The sequence below is a fragment of the Haemorhous mexicanus genome, chromosome 17 (assembly GCF_027477595.1).
Source record: "Haemorhous mexicanus isolate bHaeMex1 chromosome 17, bHaeMex1.pri, whole genome shotgun sequence".
Classification (NCBI taxonomy): domain Eukaryota; kingdom Metazoa; phylum Chordata; class Aves; order Passeriformes; family Fringillidae; genus Haemorhous; species Haemorhous mexicanus.
Window position 1 is genome coordinate 2,753,398 of NC_082357.1, and position 20,263 is coordinate 2,773,660.

Below are 20,263 nucleotides of genomic sequence, written 5' to 3' on the forward strand. Positions count from 1 at the left end.
AACGTACTCAGCCTGACTCCAGTGAGATGTGCTCTGAAAATGATGCCTGAAGTGATGCCCAAAAATGATCTTGACAGGCAAAGAGGGAAGACTGACCAGCCTTTAGTTCCCTAGGCCTTCCTTTTCCCCCTTTTTGAAAATGGGGGCTATGCTTTCCCTTTTCCAGTCAGTGGGAACTTGTCCAGACTGCCATGACTTCTCAAACATGATGGACAGTGGCTCAGACACTTCATCCACCAGTGCCCTCAGGCCCTGTGGATGGTTTTCATCAGGTCCCATGGACCTGTGCACCTTCAGGTTCTTTAGATGGTCTCAAACCTCATCTTCTCCTACTGTGGGTGGCTCTTTTTCTCCCAGTCCCTGCCTTTGTCTGTGACTCGGGTGCTGTGGCTGGAGCACTCACTGCTGAAGACCAAAGCAGAAAAGCCACTGAGTACCTCAGCCTTGTGCATGTCCCACATAACCAGCTCTCCCATTTTCTCCCAGACAGGGCCCACATTTTCCCCAGTCTTCCTTTTATCACCAGTGTACCAAGAGAAGATTTTCCTGTTGCTTTAATTTCATCAGCGGAACTCACGCCCCAAACTGCAGCCAGGGAGCTCGAGCAGGCTGAAGCAGAGCTGATGAATATGGAATCACTGACACAGTGATTACATTGTACATCCACTGACAATGTAATTTTCCAAGAGCTCCCCTAAGGAGAATGAAACAACACAACTGTCTCCACTTTCGTCATTGCCAAGAGATCTCCTGAGACTTTGGCTTGCACATAAAGGCCACCAGACCGACTCTGAGCCCTGCCTCATTAAATCTGCCACCTGCACCCATCTCCTGGGTGGCAGTGTGACCCAGAAATACTGCCAGGCACCACGCCCTGCCCCTTCTGAGATCACCTCCCATGGCTGTGTTTGTCACAAGCACAAAATACCATCCAGCAGTGAAACAGCAGCACTCATCCTCCTCACTGCATCTGCATCCCAGTCCTGAGCCACAGCTGTGCATCCCACCAGTGCTGGGACAGGGAACCCATGGCTGGTTTGCAGCACCAATCCAACCTTGCTATGATGCAAAGGTGTTCAGCTGGCTCCAACTCAGCCCTGGGGCTGGAGAGCTCTGGAAAGCCCAAAATGCACTCAGCAGACGTTACCAACCACCAGTTCTGTTCCTCTTCCAATCCTGGGCCAACACAATTAATTCCGAAGTGATTTCATGCTAAATGTTCTCCCTGCTTGCAAAAAATCCTTTCTCCGAGGAGCTGCTATTAATTACTACAATCCAGCTGTGAAATGTGAGACTGAGCTACAGGAAACAGCTCAAAACCTGTCTGTCCATGGAAAAACCTGATGGTCACTGGGACACCAATGCTGGGCACTGGTGTGCTGCTGCATCTGCAGGTCATGAGCACTGGATGGTCAATCCTGAACTGCCTGCCAGCAGCAGCCAGGTTGCTATCTCAGAGATCAGGAGATCAGGGTCATTCTAAATGCTGTGAGATAAGCAGAGAAATGCTTTTTCTGGAGGAATATTTACAATTCCCAGCACAGTTACTGCAGGTGCCTCACTGACTTTCAGTGCTCTCCACCCACAGCCAGCTCAACTGGAGCCTCAAGGACACCTCTGGGCTCACCTCCACCTCTCTGTGCTTCCCCAAGGCTACTGACAAACCTGGGACACTGGGTCTAATTTCCCAGAGCTCTTCAAAGCTCCTGACTGAAATAAATGGTGTTTTCATGGGAGCTCCTCTCTCAGTTTCAACTTCGTTCTCACTGAGCTGTGGGATCTATTCCAAGGTGGGCTCCTGGACTAACCAGAGCAGGAGCTTTCTAAATACTGCCAGCTCAGGTGTGCTTCAGCTGTAGCAGCCAATCCTACTAAAATCCAGCAGAGAGATTTCAACATCCAGAAATCTTTGGCTCCCTGGGGACCACTGCATCCATTTTTGCCTGCTACTGGACACAGACACATCTACTTTCATAAGCAGTTCCCCACTGGTGAATGTCACCCTGATTTTCCAGGCATGGGGCAGGGCTGGGGGATCACTGCATCACTGGGAGAAGAGCCAGACCTCATGGAGAGGCAGTGGAATCAGAGCAGTCCAGCACTGGGACTGCTCAGCCCATCCTGCTGCTGGCATGCCTGGCATTTACCTCACACCACGGGCTTCCTCTGTAAGCCACTCCTATAATACAGGCCAAATTGGTGTCAAAATATTAATTGCATAGCCCAGGCTGCTCTTTTCAAAGTGTGTACAGACATTTCTGGGGAAGGTGCATGACTTTAGTACAACTATAAATGACTCCACTTATAAACCCTGTCCAATTACACACGCCAAAGCTAGATCACACAAACTTGGCTTAACCTGGCTTGGGAAAGCCCTCTAATTACCTGGCCTTCAATCAATGCTCTGACATGAATACACAGAAATCTGCTACGTGGTCACTGCAAGCAAAAATAACTGGAGCCTGTCAATTAAGAGCTTCTCTTTTAAATTACATTTGTGTTTCTACCAGTCAGGCCGCAAAGTGTCAAGTTTTCAGAGGACAGCTGGAGAGCTGTGAAAGGTTTTTAATGGACAAAATGCTTTTAGCTGTTAACAGTAATTATCTAGCACTTCCAAAATGCTTTTCACCAGAGAGCTCCATGTGCTTTGCAAATGATGTCTCCTGAAAGATAACACAGAGCAGGAAAATGAGCTCTGCAACAGCCATTAAGCTGAGTCACAGGAAGATGCAGTGACTTGGATATGGTCACACAGAGCCAGAGCTGCTGCAGGAGGGCTCCAGCACAGAGCTCTCATCCAGAGGCCACCAGCAGCCTTTGCTGGAAGCTTGTGTGAGATGGAGATAAAGAGCAAAATCAGATTTGTCTTCTGCACTTAATTTGGTTGCATCCTGATGAATTCTGCTCCTGCACCAAGCTCTGAAGTCACTGTGTGACTGTGAATGAGTGGAGAGCCAGCGAGCACCAGGGGAGTGAGTGGTCCCAGCCATGCCCCTTTTAGATGTGCTCCCTCTGCCCAGCCCCTTCCCATCCTGCCAGGAGCATTTCCAGCCTCTCCATCCACAGATCACAGGCCATGGCCTCAAGGTGGGTTTTGCCATTTGCACCACCATGTCAGCAGGACTGAGGAAGACTTCTTTGACCTCTCTGCATGCTGGAGACCAGAGCAGAGGACACGGCCATCCCTCAGAGCAGTCTCTCCCACACAGAATCAGACCATATCATCCTACCTTTGCTTAAGGGGGAGCTTTCCAGCCCTTTTTTCCTCCTCTTCCAACCTCCTGCGAGCTTCCTCCAGCTGGGTGAGAGGGTTGGGGGCTGGGTTGGGTGGCATGGTAGGATCTTGAATGAAGGGGTGGGAAGGCTGGACGACGTTGCGGAGCTGGGCGCTGACCCACGGGTGCACCGTCACCGGCCGCTCGATGGAGAGGGGCCGGACCATGTCGTGGGACAGCTGCTTCTTAGCACCTGAAGAGCTACACACAAACACCAAGGTTTCACAAGGAGCACTGAGATGCTCTGCACAGGCACACAGGCATTCCCAGATGGACCTGCTGCTGGACACAGGCATCACTGGGAAGCTCCTCACAGCACGGCTTTCAAGGGTGCAACACCAAAATCTAAAGAAGATTTTGAGCAAGTCCTGAGACATCAGGGTGAGCAGCCCAACCCTGAAACAAACCCCACAGATAAATGTGAGGGATCCCATAAAATGTATCAATCATACATAAAAATGAACTCAGGAAAAGGCAGCTCCATCTTTTGTGGCATTCTCCCACAGGATGTCCTCCCCTGCCTACCACGTGCCACGTTATTCACCTTGGAACCACAGCAGCAATTCCCAAGATTCCCCTGGGGCCGCAACCTCCTGCCACGGCCACGAGTTACCCTTCAGAAACAACAGCCCTCACAGCCCCCAAGTAGTCCTCAGTCTCCTAAGGGTCTAAACTCTTGTGTGGTGGTTTCCTGCCTTCCAAAGATGTCTGGGAGAAGGCAGCCTGCTGACACATCTCCCCTGTGCAGGGGATGCAATAAAAGAGTGTTGTTATCCCTTGTTCTGCCAGCCCTTACCCATGGTTTGTTTTCTTATGCCTGCTGATCTCCTTCTCTCCTTCTATGATCCACTGAAGGATCTTCTGGTTTTTCTCCACATCTTCAGGAGATCCTGGCATCTCATAGTTGGCACCATCACTTTTCCCTGAATCGGTCTTCTTAACATTCCTTTTTGAGAGCAGACTTGCTTTCCCACTGCAAGAACAAAGCTTGGGACATTAGTGCTTTGCTTATGCCAACCACCAGAGGAGCAGAGGATGGACACATCTATCTCCAGACATGGACACATCTATCTCCAGACATGTTCCACAGCTCCCTGCTCTACCAAAGCTCAAACCACCTATGCCACAGTTCAGGCTAAGAGTAAGACTACCTAGACCTGGGCACAGCAGCTTCTCTGCCCAACAACCTGTGGGAGAGGAAGGTTCTCCTCTGGCCTAATGAGCCATGGCAAGATCTCCTGCCATGAGAAGGGCTGTGTTAATCCCCAGCTCTTTGCTCAGAGCAGGAGGTTACCCATTGTCTGTCTCTCCATGCCTGACCACTGTTTGAAACCCAGGTCCTCCCAATCATCCTCAGATTCACTGATATCCCAACCCCTGACTTGCCATGCCCAGAGTTTGCTTTTCACCCTCAACTGAACGAGGCTTCACCTCATGGTGGAATATCACATCCTAGCAGGGTGGGCTGCCTCCCAGGGGAAGCCCAGCCACCTCAACCATCACAGCCAGAGGGAATCCAGGCTGTAGCCAACACTCAGGCTACACCTGTGGCTGCAGCAAGGCTCCTGCAGGAATGCTGTGGCACACACAGCCATGCACCCAGCCAAGCAGCCCCATGCTCAGGAGGCCATGCAGAATTCTCCTGTGCTGGCCTGTCATTCCATGAGACTCCCACTGTCCTAATCATCCACTTGCTTTACTGCACAGGACCTTGCTCCTGCATGTTCACTAACACACACACAGGAAAAACAACCTGAACTCCACAGAGGAGCAGCAATCCCTTGGATAACTTTGCTGATTATTTTTGGAAAAAGCCTGGGGAGGAATTGCTGCAGATCTACAAAGGCAGGGCAAGTTGATGTCTCTGCTACTCCCAACATGAGGACTATTGGGTATCAAATGCAACTCCACAGCATCAGGCTGAGTGCAAACAAAATAAAGCTGTTTTCTGCAGGTTGTCATTGACCCACAGACACAGTCATGTGGGGCTGGGGGAACAGAACACCAGCTGAGTTCAACAAAGAGTGAGAGAAGCCACCACAAGAGACTGCTGGCTGCCAAACAAGACCATTTGGATGCAAATCCTTGTCTTGTGAAGCTTCTAATTCAGGGACTGCCAGGAACTGGGAGTTTGTGCCAGAGGAAGGACAGCTCTGAGTGTGTCCTTTAAAAATCTCATTAAATATATGCTGTAGCTGCTGCTAGAAGGAAATCTTGTGTCTAGATGGGGCTTTGGGTTGGCCCAGCATGGCCAAGCTCATCTCTGTTGAAGCAACAACCCTCTCCCCATACAAACATGGTGGATTTAAGTGCCTCTCCCTCCTGAAAAGCAGTTTGCTTTGGCTGCCTCTGCACTCTGCCACTCTCTTGCCACCCCAGACAGCAGATCCTGACTGCTGCAGACCCAGCCAACCTGCCTTCACTAACTGTCCCACCCCTGTTACACTGCAAAGAAACATCCCAAAGCCTCAGCCCTGGGGAGCCAGGAACACCCAGGGTGAGCACAGCTTTCCCCTGTGGCTGCTCCATCCCCATCCCTCACCATGGGCAGCCCCAAGCTGCACTCCCACCTTTGCAGTTACCCAGCAACAAGACCAGCAAAACCTGCCACAGAAAAGGAGCTGCCCCCTCTGCCTGCAGCGTGGAAGGGATGGAGGAATTCAAATGGCCAAGGGAAGATGGACAACAGCCTGCAATGCAGCCAAATGGCTTTTCTGGGCAGAGGGTGCCCTACCCAGGAGAACACCCCCTTGGGACTGGCTGCAAGGGCAGCACTGCAGTGTCCATTGCTTTGTCAGGAAGAGAAAGGAGCCCTTTCTTTCACCCTGGTGAATGGGTTCAGCCTTGCAACAAATAAGGTGGGTTTTTTTTGTCCTCTCATAAACACCTTAAGAGACCTGTTTCTATTACCCAGCCCTCAAGACACAGCCCCAACATCCAACTCCTGGTGCATGGAGAAGCAGATCAGCACCTGCAATTTCTAAGCATCTCCAGTGCTTTAAGGAGCAGAAAATCTATTTTAGAACCAAAGCCAATAAAAATCCTGGTTAGAGGGTGTCTTTCAGTACCAGATCAGAGATAAAAAGGACTCTATAAAGGTTATCAGGGCATATCCATTTCTGAAGGAGAAGAGCCCTCAAATGACATCCCAGCATAAGCTCACACAGGAAAAGGCTCAACTGCTGTTTCCCTGACATGCTACAGCCCGTTCATGGAAGAGCTTCCTACAGAAGTTATGGCTTGGGGAATCCCACTGGGTGTTCTTTGACTCACCTGTAGCCTAAAGAGTCCATGGGGACAGGGGCCATGCCCAAGTTTTCACTGTAGTTTCGTGACTTTGTTGCATAGTTATGTGAATCTACATTCCAAGCAAAGCTGTTCTGCACTCGCTGCGTGGCCTCAGCCTCAATCTGCTCTTTTGGTTTCATCATGCTGTGGTGATGGATGTGGTGGTAGACATGTTTATGGTGGTATAAGTTAGCTGCATCCAGTTTCATTCCTGATTTTGTAGCGTGCTTGCCATGCCCTGGAGGAATTGTTCCTAGTGTCCCTGACAGCTTTCCTAAGTGGCCACTTTCTGGGGACCGTGGCTTAGGAGAGTGACGGCCAGGTCCTGGAGATTGGCAGCCTGGAGTTTTCATCACACGCTGCACGTGCTCGTCCAGGATGCTTTCGGGGTTTTCCTCATGGGCATCTCTCATCTGCATCCCAGCACAGCCCACCTCAGCATAACGAGGAGCAAAGTGATGGAAGGCTTGGGCAGAAGGCATCTTGTGGCTCATGACTGAGGGACCAGAAGAGATATCTGCATCCTCCCCTTCTTCTTCCTGCAAGAAACACAGGGACAATCAGAGAATGGCAGCAGAGTGGTGGAAGGGGTCCCTAGCCCCACCGTCTCTTGCAGCAGGACTGCTGCTAACCCTTAGGCCAGGCCTGCTTTAGTCCTGTCAGATCCTGAAAACCTTGAAGATTATGGAGATCCACTATCCCTCTGAAAACCTGTCCCAGACTGAGAGAATGCTCAAGCCAAGCCTGTGCAGTCTGGGTGCCACTGAGCAGAGCAGTTCAGGTCTCTGTATCTGCTTCTGGAGCCACCATTAGCAATGCTCTCCACGCACCACCCAAGGAGCTCTGCCAGGCAGCCCACACATCACAACCAGGCTTACAAACACAGCTGACAAGCCTAACAACTCAACTGGAGCAGGCACAGCCTTACTCCAAGTCCCCTGAAGGTGGTTCTGCAACAACCAGCAACAGAAACATAACTTACCACAGTGTACCTTCAGCTTCCTACGTGCCTTTAGTAAGGCACTGCTTCAAAGCCCATCAGATAAAGCCCTGAGCTACAGGATATGCAGCAAATCAGTTCTGAGTCAGGTGAGACCAGGGGGCTTTTCTCACCCAAATGACTGTTTCACAAGGCAAAGCCAAGAGAAGGCTTGGAACAGGAGGGAGCAAGTGAAGGTCGACAGCTGCATGAATGGTTTTGGAAATCAAACATTGATTTCTCCCGGGCATGCTAAGGCTGGAGCGAAACAATTCAGATAAAGAAATGGGCTGGAACTAACTGCTTGTTCTTGCAGTTCACACTGGTCTAGGACACGCTGTTAGTGACTCTTAAGTCCTTGCCAGGAAGAATTAAACTCCTCCATGCTGACAGCCACAGTTTTGATGCTGACGGACTACTTTACGCTCCAACATAAACTCAGGTATTTATGAAGTTTCTTTATTGGAAGTCAGGATTCCTATTTGTTTTAATTACATAAGCAGGATTCCAGTGAGTCCTTTAATCCTGCTCTTTTCCTCCTTTGGCACAGTAAAGAAATCAGTTGCAGCACAGGGTATCTCTGCCCTGCCAGATAAATGCATCTACTGGAAAACACTGACTCCCGTCAGCTTTGCCTGTAAGATGCCATCACCCACCACTCGCTAACCAGCTTCAAAGTCTCAGCTGCCAACCACACAGCAAGAAAGCAAATAACAGACTTCCTCCCAGTGTCACACCTGGGGACTCAGGCCTGAAGCAGGGACAATGCCAGGCTTTCAAAGTGCCAAAGGTGCTGTAAGCCTGGGGGTGTGACACGATGCTGGTGTCTGGAGGGGACACAGCACTTACAGATCACTCTGAGGAGCTTCAGAGGCACCTTTCATCTACAGCCACAGGCCACAGCTTGCCAGCCACCAGCCCTGGGCACTGAACTCAGGGACAAGGCATGGTGAGGGATGTGCTGACTACATCCCTGCCACTGAGGAGTGCATTTATTAGCAGTTTGTGATACCCAGTGACACCCTCGGCACTTGGGAGGCTTTAAGAGCTGGTACCTCCCAGGTTTAAACACCAACTGATGGGCAGGGCAGGACCTGACTCTGGCACAGATCCCTGAGGAATGGCAGCATGTCCTTTCTGCTCAGCCCAGAACTCTGGCAGTGCTGTCACACCTGAGGGTGGCATGAGAGTAAGAACCCAGGCTGGTCCACCCAAATGGGTGCCTGGTATTTGGGAAATCCTCTGGCTGCCTAGAACTCCATTTCAGTTGCAGCACAGGGTATCTCTGCCCTGCCAGATAATTTCATCTACTGGAAAACACTGACTCCCATCAGCTTTGCCTGTCAGATGCCATCACCTACCACTTGCTAACCAGCTTCAGGTAATGTGGACTTTTCCTTCAAGACAGATCAGGATGGGCTAAGGGGAGAAAAGGCCCTCTCACTTCATGTTAGCTCAGCTCATCTGTGTCACTGAGCAGATCTGGACCCCAAGCAGGACCACAGGCAGGAGCAGTTGCTCCTGGGATGGGTCTATAGGGACCTGCCTTACCACCCCCAGCACTGGCCTCAACCTCACATCAAGCAGGAACACCCCAACAGTGACAAACAGCAGTGAATGAAGGAATTGGGGTGCTTATCCCAACCTGCTGTCTTTCCTCGAGGAGGGCAACAGTTTGAGTCAAGGTTGTAGGAACCAATTCTGCTGAATCTTTTCACTGTGCTCAGACTGCAGTGAAAAAAACAACATACATGGTGTGGGCTCTGGAGCTGTGTTCTGGGACCTCGCTGTGGTGAGCTGGGCATGGCCTGGCAATGAACTGGGCAAAGCTTGGTGGGGAGCTGGGCAAGGCCTGGAAATGAGCCTGGTGCAGATCTGAGCATAGCTTGGCAGTGAGCTGGGCAAGGCCTGGCAATGGGCAAAGCTTGGCAGTGAGCTGGGCAAGGCCTGGCAAGAAGCTGGGAAGAGCTTGGCAGGGAGTTGGGCACAGCCTGCCAGTGGAGCTGGCACAGCTGGGCAGTGACCCTGGCACAGCCTGGCAGTGATGCTGGCACAGCCTAGCAGTGACCCTGGCACAGCCTAGCAGTGACCCTCGCACAGCTAGGCAGTGATGCTGGCACAGCCGGGCAGCGATGTTGGCTGGCACAGCCAGACAGTGGTGCTGGCACAGCTGGGCAGTGACCCTGGTACAGCTGGGCAGTGATGCTGGCACAGCCTGGCAGTGACCCTGGCACAGCCGGGCAGTGATGTTGGCACAGCCGGGCAGTGATGTTGGCTGGCACAGCCAGACAGTGGTGCTGGCACAGCTGGGCAGTGACCCTGGTACAGCTGGGCAGTGATGCTGGCACATCCTGGCAGTGACCCTGGCACAGCTGGACAGCGATCTGGGCAGGCAGGTGGCACTCGGGGCGGGCAGGGAGCCCTGCCGCCATCGCCACTAGATGGTGCTTTGTTGACACGCTATTGTCACAGAGCTCCTCCAGCAGCTCCCACAGGCAGCTGCAGGCAGAGCTGCAGCTCCAACTTCGCTGAGTGCTGAGCTATTTTTACTCCCCAGCAGGGCTGGGGGGGCCCTTCCCTCTGAACGAGGAGCTGAGAGCTGCACTGATGAGGCACAGGCAGTGACACCTCGCTGAAACCTCCTCCTCTGCCTCCCCCCCCCCCCCCCCCCCCCCCCCCCCCGGTCCCACCCATCAGGCTGCTGCTGCTGGGAAGGGAAAACAGCTCTGCTAAGCACCAGAGCCTCTTCCATCATCATGCAAATGATCTCTAGTCAATGTTTCATGTTCAAATACTGAGAATCTCACTGGTGGCTTTGCTTTTTCCTGGCTTATTTTCCATTTGTTCAGTTGAGAGTGATCTGTATGATCCAACACTGATCCCTGTGACAGCAGATTCCATTCATGGACACGAGGGAGGCTGAAGAGTCTCAAAAACTAATATGGGAACATGCACATCCTCTAATCCTCTGCCACGTTTCTCAGAATAATTAGTGAATTCAGCATTTGCTTTTTTGTAAAGCAAAAACCTGACAGTCTTTTCAGTAAAAAGCATCTGGCTTCAAATCAGATGCCTCCTCTCAATGTTACAGCCTGATGAGGCTTTGAAAGGGAACCTGCAGGCTGCTCATTAGAGGGGAGAAAAATTCTTTTCCCCTGGCTTTTGCAAAATATTTCCAGCTTCTCTGCTGGGCTGGTAACTGCCCAGTGTGACTAATGCTCCTGGTTTTCTCTGTGCTGCTGTGCAGTGAGCCATGCAGACCTGGGAAGAGGTTACCCTGCAGCCCTGGTGTTCAGGTCACAGAAAAAAGCCCTGTGATCTATCAGGATTCCAGTTCTCCCTCTTGCTGATACCAGCAGCTCGTGCACCTTGAGTGCTGACCTAAAAAAGCTACAATTGCTTACTCTGAGTTTTTCCTGAATGGCTAATGCCAGATGCCAGCCAGTCAATGAAATACATTCCGGAGACAGCAAAGAGGTTTAATATATAGCATTAGTGGGAGTCCTGGGTTTAAAAATAGATTAAGTCACACAAAAATGTGTTTAAACAGACTTAAATATATTCTCTGGCACATAGGTATTTGCTGATTTTATGGTGTTGCTACTGGCAGCTTCTTCAAGGAGGCAGAGGGCTGGGATAATGTAATTTAGTGCAGGTGGGGGCTGCAACAGAGCCATGGGAGGAAGGGGAGGAGGAAGAAGTGTATTCTAGGACTGTGTTAGCAGAAAATGCTGCTGATTACACTGCCTTTGTCTAGAAAGCAATAACCACCAGACAGGAGAACGGTGCAATTCCAGAAGAACAGGAATCAAATCCCAAAATAGCACCTGGCTGGCCTTTTCTGGCTGGCTGCAGAGGTGTAGGGAGTTTGCTGGAAAAAACCTGCAGATGGATAGGACCTTACAGATCCTTCTGCCTTCCTCTGTCCTCTGCATTTGAAATGCAGATGCAGTTTAAAGCCAACACTACAACCTACAGCTTTTTCCTGTTCAAAGAGCTACCAGATGAGTGTTTTAAAATACTCCAACAGGGCTGAAGGTTCTTTCCTGGAGCTCCAGAAGATCAACCTCCCTGAAAGCACAGAGCCAGCTGAGCCAGGCACCAACACCTCTGCTTTAAGGGAGGGCTGCAGGTTACAGAGCAGGTAACACTGAACTAGTGATGCTCAGTAACACCACAGTGTCCTCTGGGATCTCTCCTCTATCCCCACCACATCCACGAGATGCAGTGTCTCAGAAGAAAAGCTATGGTGTGAACACTGCTGAACAGGGGTCTCACACAGGGAATTCCAGATGACCAGGACCTCATTCTCTCCCTCTTGGAGCTTGTTGTGGAGTTAAAGGCCTTGCACATTTCCCCTGGTTCATCAAACAAATCCTCAGGCTCTGGGGCCCCAGCAGCAGCAGGGCTCAGCACTCAGTGCCACTGGTTTAGGTATCCCAGTGGAGTCAGTGTGTTCATTCTGCCCAGGAGAGTTTTTCAATGCCACACCTGACCACTTCCAAAATTTCTAGGGTGTGCTAGGCACTGATGGGCAGAACCCTTTTGGTTGTGGTAGAAATGGCCTGATAGCAGACACAAACACCCCCAAGCATAACATCATCTGTCATCTGGTTACTGTTTGTGGGGGAACAGGGATCACACAAAACCTCCTATGGGAAGGTGAACCCCTCTTACACAGTCCCCAGGGATTGCTCACAAACTCAGGAGAGCCAGGGTGCCAAAGAAAGTGATAGAGAGCATCCACAGCCCCTGAGTGATGGCAGAAATGGGCACTGCTGTGCCATGGCTGGTATTTTACATAGGGAGGGAGCACTGGAGCTCACAGAGCCCTCCATGGATGGAGGAACAGCATCATGGAAGCTGCAGGAGCTACAGGAGCCTCCAGGAGCCCTGTGCCACTGATGCCCACGGCAGTGGAGCAGGGAACTGGCCACCCCAGTTGCTTGCCCAGCAGCTGAAAGCTCCCTGTGGTAGAGGGTAAGCAGAGTGTCAGGCTGGCAGAGGAGATAAGAAGATCACTGACCGCTCGAACGCGTTTAAGGCGCTCCTCTAACTTCTCCTCTGCTTCACGTTCCTTCTGTACTTCCTCCAAACGGTTGATCAGCTCTGCAGCAAACTTCTCTGGCTCCACGTGGATATCCTTTGGCATTCGGTAGGTCCGCTGCAGGGAGAGCAGAGCACAGGATCAACGAGAAATCCCACGTTTCTGGGGAGCCTCTGAGAACTGGAAATGCCGGTCGCTCCGCTGGGAGCTGGGGGAGAGCAGGCTGGCAGGCACTCAGGTGCAGCTCAGCACCTGGGGGCTTGGAAGCTGAGCCACCACCTCCACGAGTTCCTCAGCTGGCACCAGCTCCACACACCACCCCATCTAAGGGAAAGGTTTTCTGGAGCTGCAATTCAAAAAGCTCTTTTTGGCACCAAATTCCACTCAGGGATAGAAGTGCTTGCTTTTCTCCCAGTGGACACATGGTCAACAGGAATATCCTGGTCTCAAAGGGTGGCAAAAGGATGTACAGACCTTTCAACCTCTCAAACCTCCTGTTCATAGCAGTTATGGTTTCAGTTTGGTAGAAGGGAGGACTCTGGTGCACACTTACTCAGCTTGTTACAGGAGGATCAGTGTGTGCCAGCCAATCTCTGCAAATCCAGCCCACAGCCCAAGGTCCCAATTCCCACAGAGCATCCTCTCCTGCTGGAGGATCCTACAGGATTGCATGTCAGCTTTTCAGAGCTATGCAGTGATTCCCTGCTTGCTTTATCAATACAGCACTCTTACAAGCACAGAAGTGCCATTTTTTTGCCTGCTCTGGATGAATAAATGAGTATTTATGGCAGTTCAAGGACATTCTTGATTCCTTATGCTGAGGAATCAAGCAATCATCTTTGTCCCTAAATTCCTGGGTTCTGGGATAAGAAGTTTGTGTAGTGAAGAATGAAGCTATCAGCTGCTGCATTCTCCCCCTCGTTTTTATCCTTTCTGTATTATTTTTTTTTAATAGTAGAAAAAGTTAAGCGACACAGCAGAGATAAAAAAATAATTTAGAGGAAAAATAGTTGGAAATTCAACAGCGTAAAACTCTGCATTCAAATATTTCAATACTAACATGGGAGAAATATACACTCTAGGACCAGAGACAAAATTTAATGTGAAGATGTGAGAGAATTCAGAGCAAAAAAAACCAAATGCAGCATCAGAAGCAGACATTGAGCTTGAAAACTTTAAAGGAGGATGAGAGACCACCTGAATTTATCCCAGGCCAGCCAGAAGATCAAAGCAGAACACTAAAATGCTGCTTTGCCTCAAAACCTGACAAAAGTATGCAAATAACACTGTCTTTTCTGTCTCTGCTAGCTGGAAGGCAGGGAAGAAAAGCAAGAACCCACGGATGGCACCGAGGAGCTGAAGACTTTTTCATGACACCCCAGTTGGGCTGCAGAGGTCCCAGTTAAAGCACTGCTTGTTTTGTTTGTCAAGAGGGATGGGTCTTCCTGAGCCTGCCTGAGCAAATCTCAATCCCACTGACCCATCTGAGCTGGGAACAGCCCCAACCATTCCCTTCATCCTTGCAGCCACTGGAGAGGGCACGACATGAGGGAGGAGATGTCACCACCCTGATGACATCTTTAGTGCCACCAGAACCTCCAGCTCTGCAAACCAAAGGCTTGTATCACAAAAAACTAAACTGGAAAAAAAAAAAAATCAATAAAAATGATCCTCAGTCTTGAAATACTGGCAGAGGGGCCAAAGTAGCACGTTTCACCTTTGTGTAGTGCAGAAAGAGGCTCCAGATGTGCTCCAGCACGGGGGAAGATGTGGCAGAGCTGGTTCCTGCTCTGTTACTCCCTGAGGAGCTTCTCAGGATGTCTCCCTGTTCCCCTGCATAGCCCTGGGAAGCACTTCTGGCTAAGGGATCCTGTTTCCTTCAGAAACCCCAATCCCGTGACCACCAGCACCACCCTTCCTCGTGAGGCCACGGCAGCAATTCCCAAGGAGGGAATTCTCTCCCTTGCCTGACAAGTCCCACCCTGCTGGGTGACATGTTCCCTGCCTCCTGCCACCTCAGATGCCAACTCTCCCTGTGGCTGTTTATGGATGGCACCACTGAGCCCTGCTCCGTTAGACACTTAATGAGCCTAAGAAGAGGCAGCTCAGAGCTCAGCACTTACAGTCTTGGGTTTCCCTGGTGCAGCTACCACAGACAAGCACAACTGGGAAAGAATTACCCTTTGTCTCCCTAGCCTTTGATGCAGGGCAGCACCCCAAACCAAAGTGCCTCTTGAACCTGTAGCAGCAGTGGGTGCAAGGGCTGAAGTTTGCTAACCTGAGTGTCCCAATCCTGTCACCATGAGGTGGTTCCAACAATGCTGTATCCAGGGAACTCAAAATAAGGTGATTCTGGGTCTTTTACAATTAATACCTCAGCATGTTTATCCACAGTCTCTCAAAGTCTGGAGGTGACAGAAGCTCAGCTACAGAAATGACAATAATTGAACCCAAGAATCTTTAGGATGAACTTGTTTTCTTCTCTCTGTTGCAGCTGCAAAACCCACTGCCCTGTCCTTGGAGCTTCCCACTCAGCACAACAGCTTGCACAGGGCCTCAGCAGCCTGTTTGAGGGTGCAAGATGCAGCCCCCCCCGCAAGGGTCTCCCTGAGCATCCAAGATCAGTGCAACTGAAATAAACCTCACTTCACCCCATGGATACCAGCTGCACACAACCTGTGCTGTCCCACTGGGTACCTGTAAGGGTAACTCAGAGAGGTGGTGAGCAGGATGATGCTCTGAACATCACCATGGGTCTGACTTTATTCCTAGCTCAAAGGATGAGCTCCACAGACCTCCCCAAAACTAAGAGTATAGCAGAATAATGAATGCAAATTCCTTGTGCTGAAACAATACAGATAACTGCTGAGGGCTCTCTGCCTCCCTAGACAGCAAGCATGGATTGCACTGACCTGGTTCAAAAGACTTAAGACAACAAAGTGTTTGAAGCCTTTATCAAATGGTGGGCCTGACTTCAGAAGGAAGACAGGGGAAATATGCTCCATCAAAGACTAGCCAGGCTGAGCCTGTACCCAGAGCAGGATCCTTCAGGGCTTCAGGATATTGAACCTGCCTCCAGCTTCCCATGGGCATACAGAGTCCTGCCAAGGGACTTGTAAATAAGCTGCTTATTGTTCTGAAATCAGAAGGGCTCCAAATGCCTTTGCTCCAAGTAAAGGTGCAGCACTGTCCAAGAGCTGGCTGGTTTTTGAGGATCCAGCCCTTCAGCTTGGACCAGAATGAGCTCTCTGGACATTCTACATCAACAACACAGAAAGGAAGTGCTTAATTTCAAAGTACTGTTTAGTCTAATGTTTTATTTAATTACCTATGTATTTTTATTCAATGGCACTTCTTAGATAGGTCTGTCCAGAACCAAACCACATGGAGTTGGGGAAGCTGAAGAGGACAACAGACAGGAGGATGAAAGCCAGGTGGATTGGGAAAAATAGAAATTGCTTGACCTGGTCTAGATGGAGCAATCTTTCCTTGTGACAGCTCTGAAGAAGGATTTCTTGGGGTATCTATCACTAGAACATTGTCTTTGACAAATGAAGCGTCTGAAGCTCTGGTACCTTTGTGAAGAAGCAGCCTGCTAAGAACATGTGAGAAACACAAGCTCTCCAGCAGCTCCACTAGGCAGCTGCCCTCATGTTTTCCCCTTCTTTTCTTGGAGCTGATGGAGAGGGAATTCCATGGATTTTGCTCCATGAGGCAGATGCAGCTCTTGGGTTTTGAAGGATTTCACCTTCCTTGAGAAACAGAGGTTTAAGGACCATGCTGCACATCAGAACACACTGGCATCTGAAATGTGAAAAGGCTGAAAGGGAAGAATCTCACTGCAGTTTGCAGATTCCCCTTGGGAAGCATCAGCCTCAACTGCTCTGAGATGAAACAGGAAGCTTTTCAACATTACACTGGGTAGAGGTTCCTTAAGCAGCTCCAGGGATCTGTGGTTTGGGCTGAACTGTTTCTGACAGATGTGACTGGGCCAAAGAATTCTGTGCTGGTAAATTTCCCTCTTCTACAAGAGGTTTGATGCCTCCATGATGCCTGAGGGGCTGTTGTTAGATCACAAGTCAGTCTTAGAAATGAAAGGAAGATGACAGGCTAGAGAAGCCAAGAGAAAAGAACTTCTGAACCTCCATGTTCCTTAGATTAACGCATTCCCCTGTGACATAAATTTTTAACAGATAAATGGTGTTTCCATACCAGAAACACTAGTGGCAGAGCTCACAGATAGCTGGATTTCAGCATCCAGTTTAGCAGCATTCAGGGATTAGCAAGGAATCCTGCTGCAGCAAGGTGTTTGAGGAAAATGGCATAAAACAGCTGATAGGAATTCCGAGCAGGTTCCCAACTCACAGGAGCAGAAAGCTCATTGAGCTGCAGTGATCCAGGCAGCCTGAGACCAGGCTCCTCCTGTGCACTCCTCACTTGTTCAGCACAGCACAGTGGTCACTTACAACCTTCTGTTCTGCTCAGGAACACTGCAGAAGCCACCCTGCAGCACCCCTGATTGTGCAGCAGGACAGGAGAGCTCCCACCCCACGATCAAGCTACAGCAAAAACATCACAAAATGGATTCTTTATGCAGCTAACAAACCAACCAAACACCAGGTCTTTATGCTTGAGGTTGGATTTTTCTGAATTTGCTGTTTTAAAGGAGGATGTCCCATCCTCTCCTGGGAAGGGATGAATGCCAGAGCCAGGTACAGCTCTGCCTGCTCTGGGCTTTCTCTTTTTCTTTGGGAACTTGCTTGCTCTTTCCTTCCTTGGTGCTCCAGGATTCTGCTCAAATCCAAGAGAGAGATGGAAAACCACATGAAAGCAACACTCACTCTCTGTGTAATGTGTTCCTGCCAGAGGCACAAACCAGAGGTCTCCCTGCTTGCTGGAGAGCCTCCCCCACTGCATTCCTGGGCAGAGCGCCACTTCACAGAACACAACTTTTCCAAACTTAGAGCACTGGTGACTGGCTAAGTGTGGAAGATGTGAGCTGCTAAGTGTGGAAGATGCAGATCAGGGCCATCCACACACATCCTGCTGCTGAAGAGGGTGCTCCACACAGCTAGCACACGCTGTCACTACTTGGAGGGAGCACGGCTGCTGGGACCAGCGGGCAGCCTCCTCTGAACATATAATCACTGCAGTTTATAGCTTCTGGACTTAACTACAAGTGCTGTTATTAAAAGCAATGTAAGTCCGTTCAGAATTTTGCATAATAGCCCCATAACTCATTTGTCAGGGAACGGGAAGGTCTGTAAAGGACTTCTGAAATGACTTTCGGAAGTAGGAGGTTCCCTGTTATCAGTAGGAAAACATGCTGTGCATTCTGCAGGCACTATCAGCATGGACTCTGGCTATGCTGCAGATAGGAGTCCATAAAGACCTTCACTCAAAGGTTGTGATTTCATCACTGCCACACATTTGGAAGCAGCTAACCCCAGGTCCAGCCTGATTCAGCCACAGGCCGTGGGATAGCCCAACCATGGCTTCAGAAAGCAACACTTGAAGAAACATTTGCATGGCTCCTTGCTAATTTGTGCTGTTTAATTCAAAGAGTGTGCAGTTAGAGCTGAATTTTAAAGAGTAACTTTATAACATTTCACACTGGTGTTGTCAAAACACATTGTCTAATTACCTTCTCCTTTCTTGGCTGATTGATAAGAGGGCAGAACAGTGCCTCTCTGAAGTCGATGCCAATTCTGTGTCAGTAATTGGCTGGCAGGAGGTGCCAGAGTGTCTGAACTAAACTTTTATTCCCTGGAGAAAGACTAGAACTAACCCAACTTCTCAGTCCTCAGCTCCCATATAAATATGTGTCAAGAAGCCTTTTCCCCTGGGACTTAGAATTACAATGCAGAACCTAATGGGAACAGTGGATGTTTCACAAAAAAATCCTTGTGAAGCGTTTGTGTGTAGTTTAGGAGGAATATGTAATTCTAAAAGACTGTGTAGGTAAGGAGGATAATATAAAAATTTATGAGCAGCAGGTGGGCAATTGAAACCTTGTTTTTTACCCCGTTTTTAAAGCTGGTTTCCAAAAGGGTCGATAAAATTTAATGCTAAGTAAAACTAATTAGCCTGCAAGGAGCTGCTGCTGGAATGACACTTATTCAGTTCAACAAAAGAAATGTTTGGCAGATGGAAGTTCGTTAAAGTAGAGCTCACTATACATATTTAATGCTCCATACTCTGAGTTTATAACCTGCAGTTCATCGAGGCATTGCCAGTGCACACCATCAACAGAAAGCCACTATTATTTTTATCCAAAAGGTAAAGCCACTGACAAGCTTTGAAGTCGAAGAATATTCAGTCAGTAGTTCCCACTGTTGGGGAACAGCAACAACAATAACAACAAAAAATAAAGGCCAAGCTTTCAAACTTCAACTCTAACAAAGCCATGCTTACAGTAAAAACGGCATCAAGTGAAATAAAAAGGCACCCAGCCAGCCTTTTCAACAGCAACCACACTGTGAAAGCAACTGTGTGAAAAGAGAGGTGACTGAGCTAGGATGGCTATGAGCGTCTGCAGCCAGGGCTTTTATTGTCAACCCAGTGATCAAAGCACAGGAGACCCTCTTAAATCTAAGGAAAATAATCTAATTTAAAAGGCAAAACAAAGAGTGGTGGTTTTGGTGTGGATTTTTTTTTTCTTTTAAATCAGATTAAAACAAGGGTGTATTTCTGCTGGTATTGTGCTGCTTTGAGCAGGCAGGATGGGAACAGCTGTGTCAAGTTTGAAGACACTTCTGGAAAAAAGAGATGGAGGCTTTTTCTCTCCCTATTTGATTTGTGCTGGAGTCCAGCTGTCCAAAGGGGAAAGAAGCACCTTTATTCCCTACTAGATATTAAATGTCACCTGTAACTTCTCAGAAAAAGAAAACAATAATAAGCAGAGCTGCAGATGGTGATGCAGAGCCCTAGCAGTTGTGCTCATCTTCCAAAGGCTGTTTGCTTACCAGGAGCAACCAAAGAGACAGTGTCAGATAAATGAAATACTTACTCCTGCACCTTTTTTTTAATCCTGCCTTGTGTCCCCAGGTGAGCTTCGCTGAGTCCTTGGGAACAGGTTACAGCTCCTTTGGCTGCTCAGTGCAGAAATACTGCTGGGGACTGTTGCACTTCTCCCCAGCTGACCTTGTCTGAGAGCTACCTCAGCCTCCATGTCCATCAGCCTCCTACACCTTCCACAAACACCTCCAGCTCTCCTGAGGGCATGGAACTTCTTGCAGATAAATGCCAGCCAGTGCTTCCATTCTCACCCAGGAGAAACAATCAGCTACTGACTGAATGGTTAAGAAAAATTCTGTGTTTTGGGCAGCCTGGAATGGCGAGTTTGGCAGAAGACTCTAAACCTTTTCTTAGGACAATGTATGTCATCTTGAAGCACCCCCAAGTGAATACAGCACTAAGGGAGATTAAACCCAAGCACAAGCAGAGCAACTGTCTGCTAGAGATCTCACATATTTTGCATATTTACCCCTGGGAAGGAGACAGTGCTACTTACAGGAATGTGAGGTAGTGGCACACGTCCATTTGCTTTGGCACTTTCTTGCATCTCTCTGCGATGCTGCTTTCGGAGTCTGTACGGTGGGATCCCATCTCTGCAGGAATAAAACAACAACACACTCTGCTTTAGAGCCTTTCTCTGACATGTTCTGTTCATTC

General features: G+C 49.4%; 1 protein-coding gene across 3 annotated transcripts in view; it reads right to left on the reverse strand.

The window, feature by feature from the left end:
• Window positions 1-20,263, reverse strand: part of AXIN1 (axin 1) — a 71,889-nt gene that overhangs the window by 4,554 nt on the left and 47,072 nt on the right. For all 3 annotated transcript variants that reach the window (XM_059861382.1, XM_059861380.1, XM_059861381.1), the window contains exons 4-8: window positions 20,103-20,199; window positions 12,569-12,706; window positions 6,549-7,102; window positions 4,072-4,248; window positions 3,231-3,476 (exon numbers count right to left, since the gene is read on the reverse strand). In XM_059861382.1, the coding sequence (XP_059717365.1) occupies window positions 3,231-3,476; window positions 4,072-4,248; window positions 6,549-7,102; window positions 12,569-12,706; window positions 20,103-20,199 (1,212 nt within the window). The remainder of the gene's footprint in view (window positions 1-3,230; window positions 3,477-4,071; window positions 4,249-6,548; window positions 7,103-12,568; window positions 12,707-20,102; window positions 20,200-20,263) is intronic.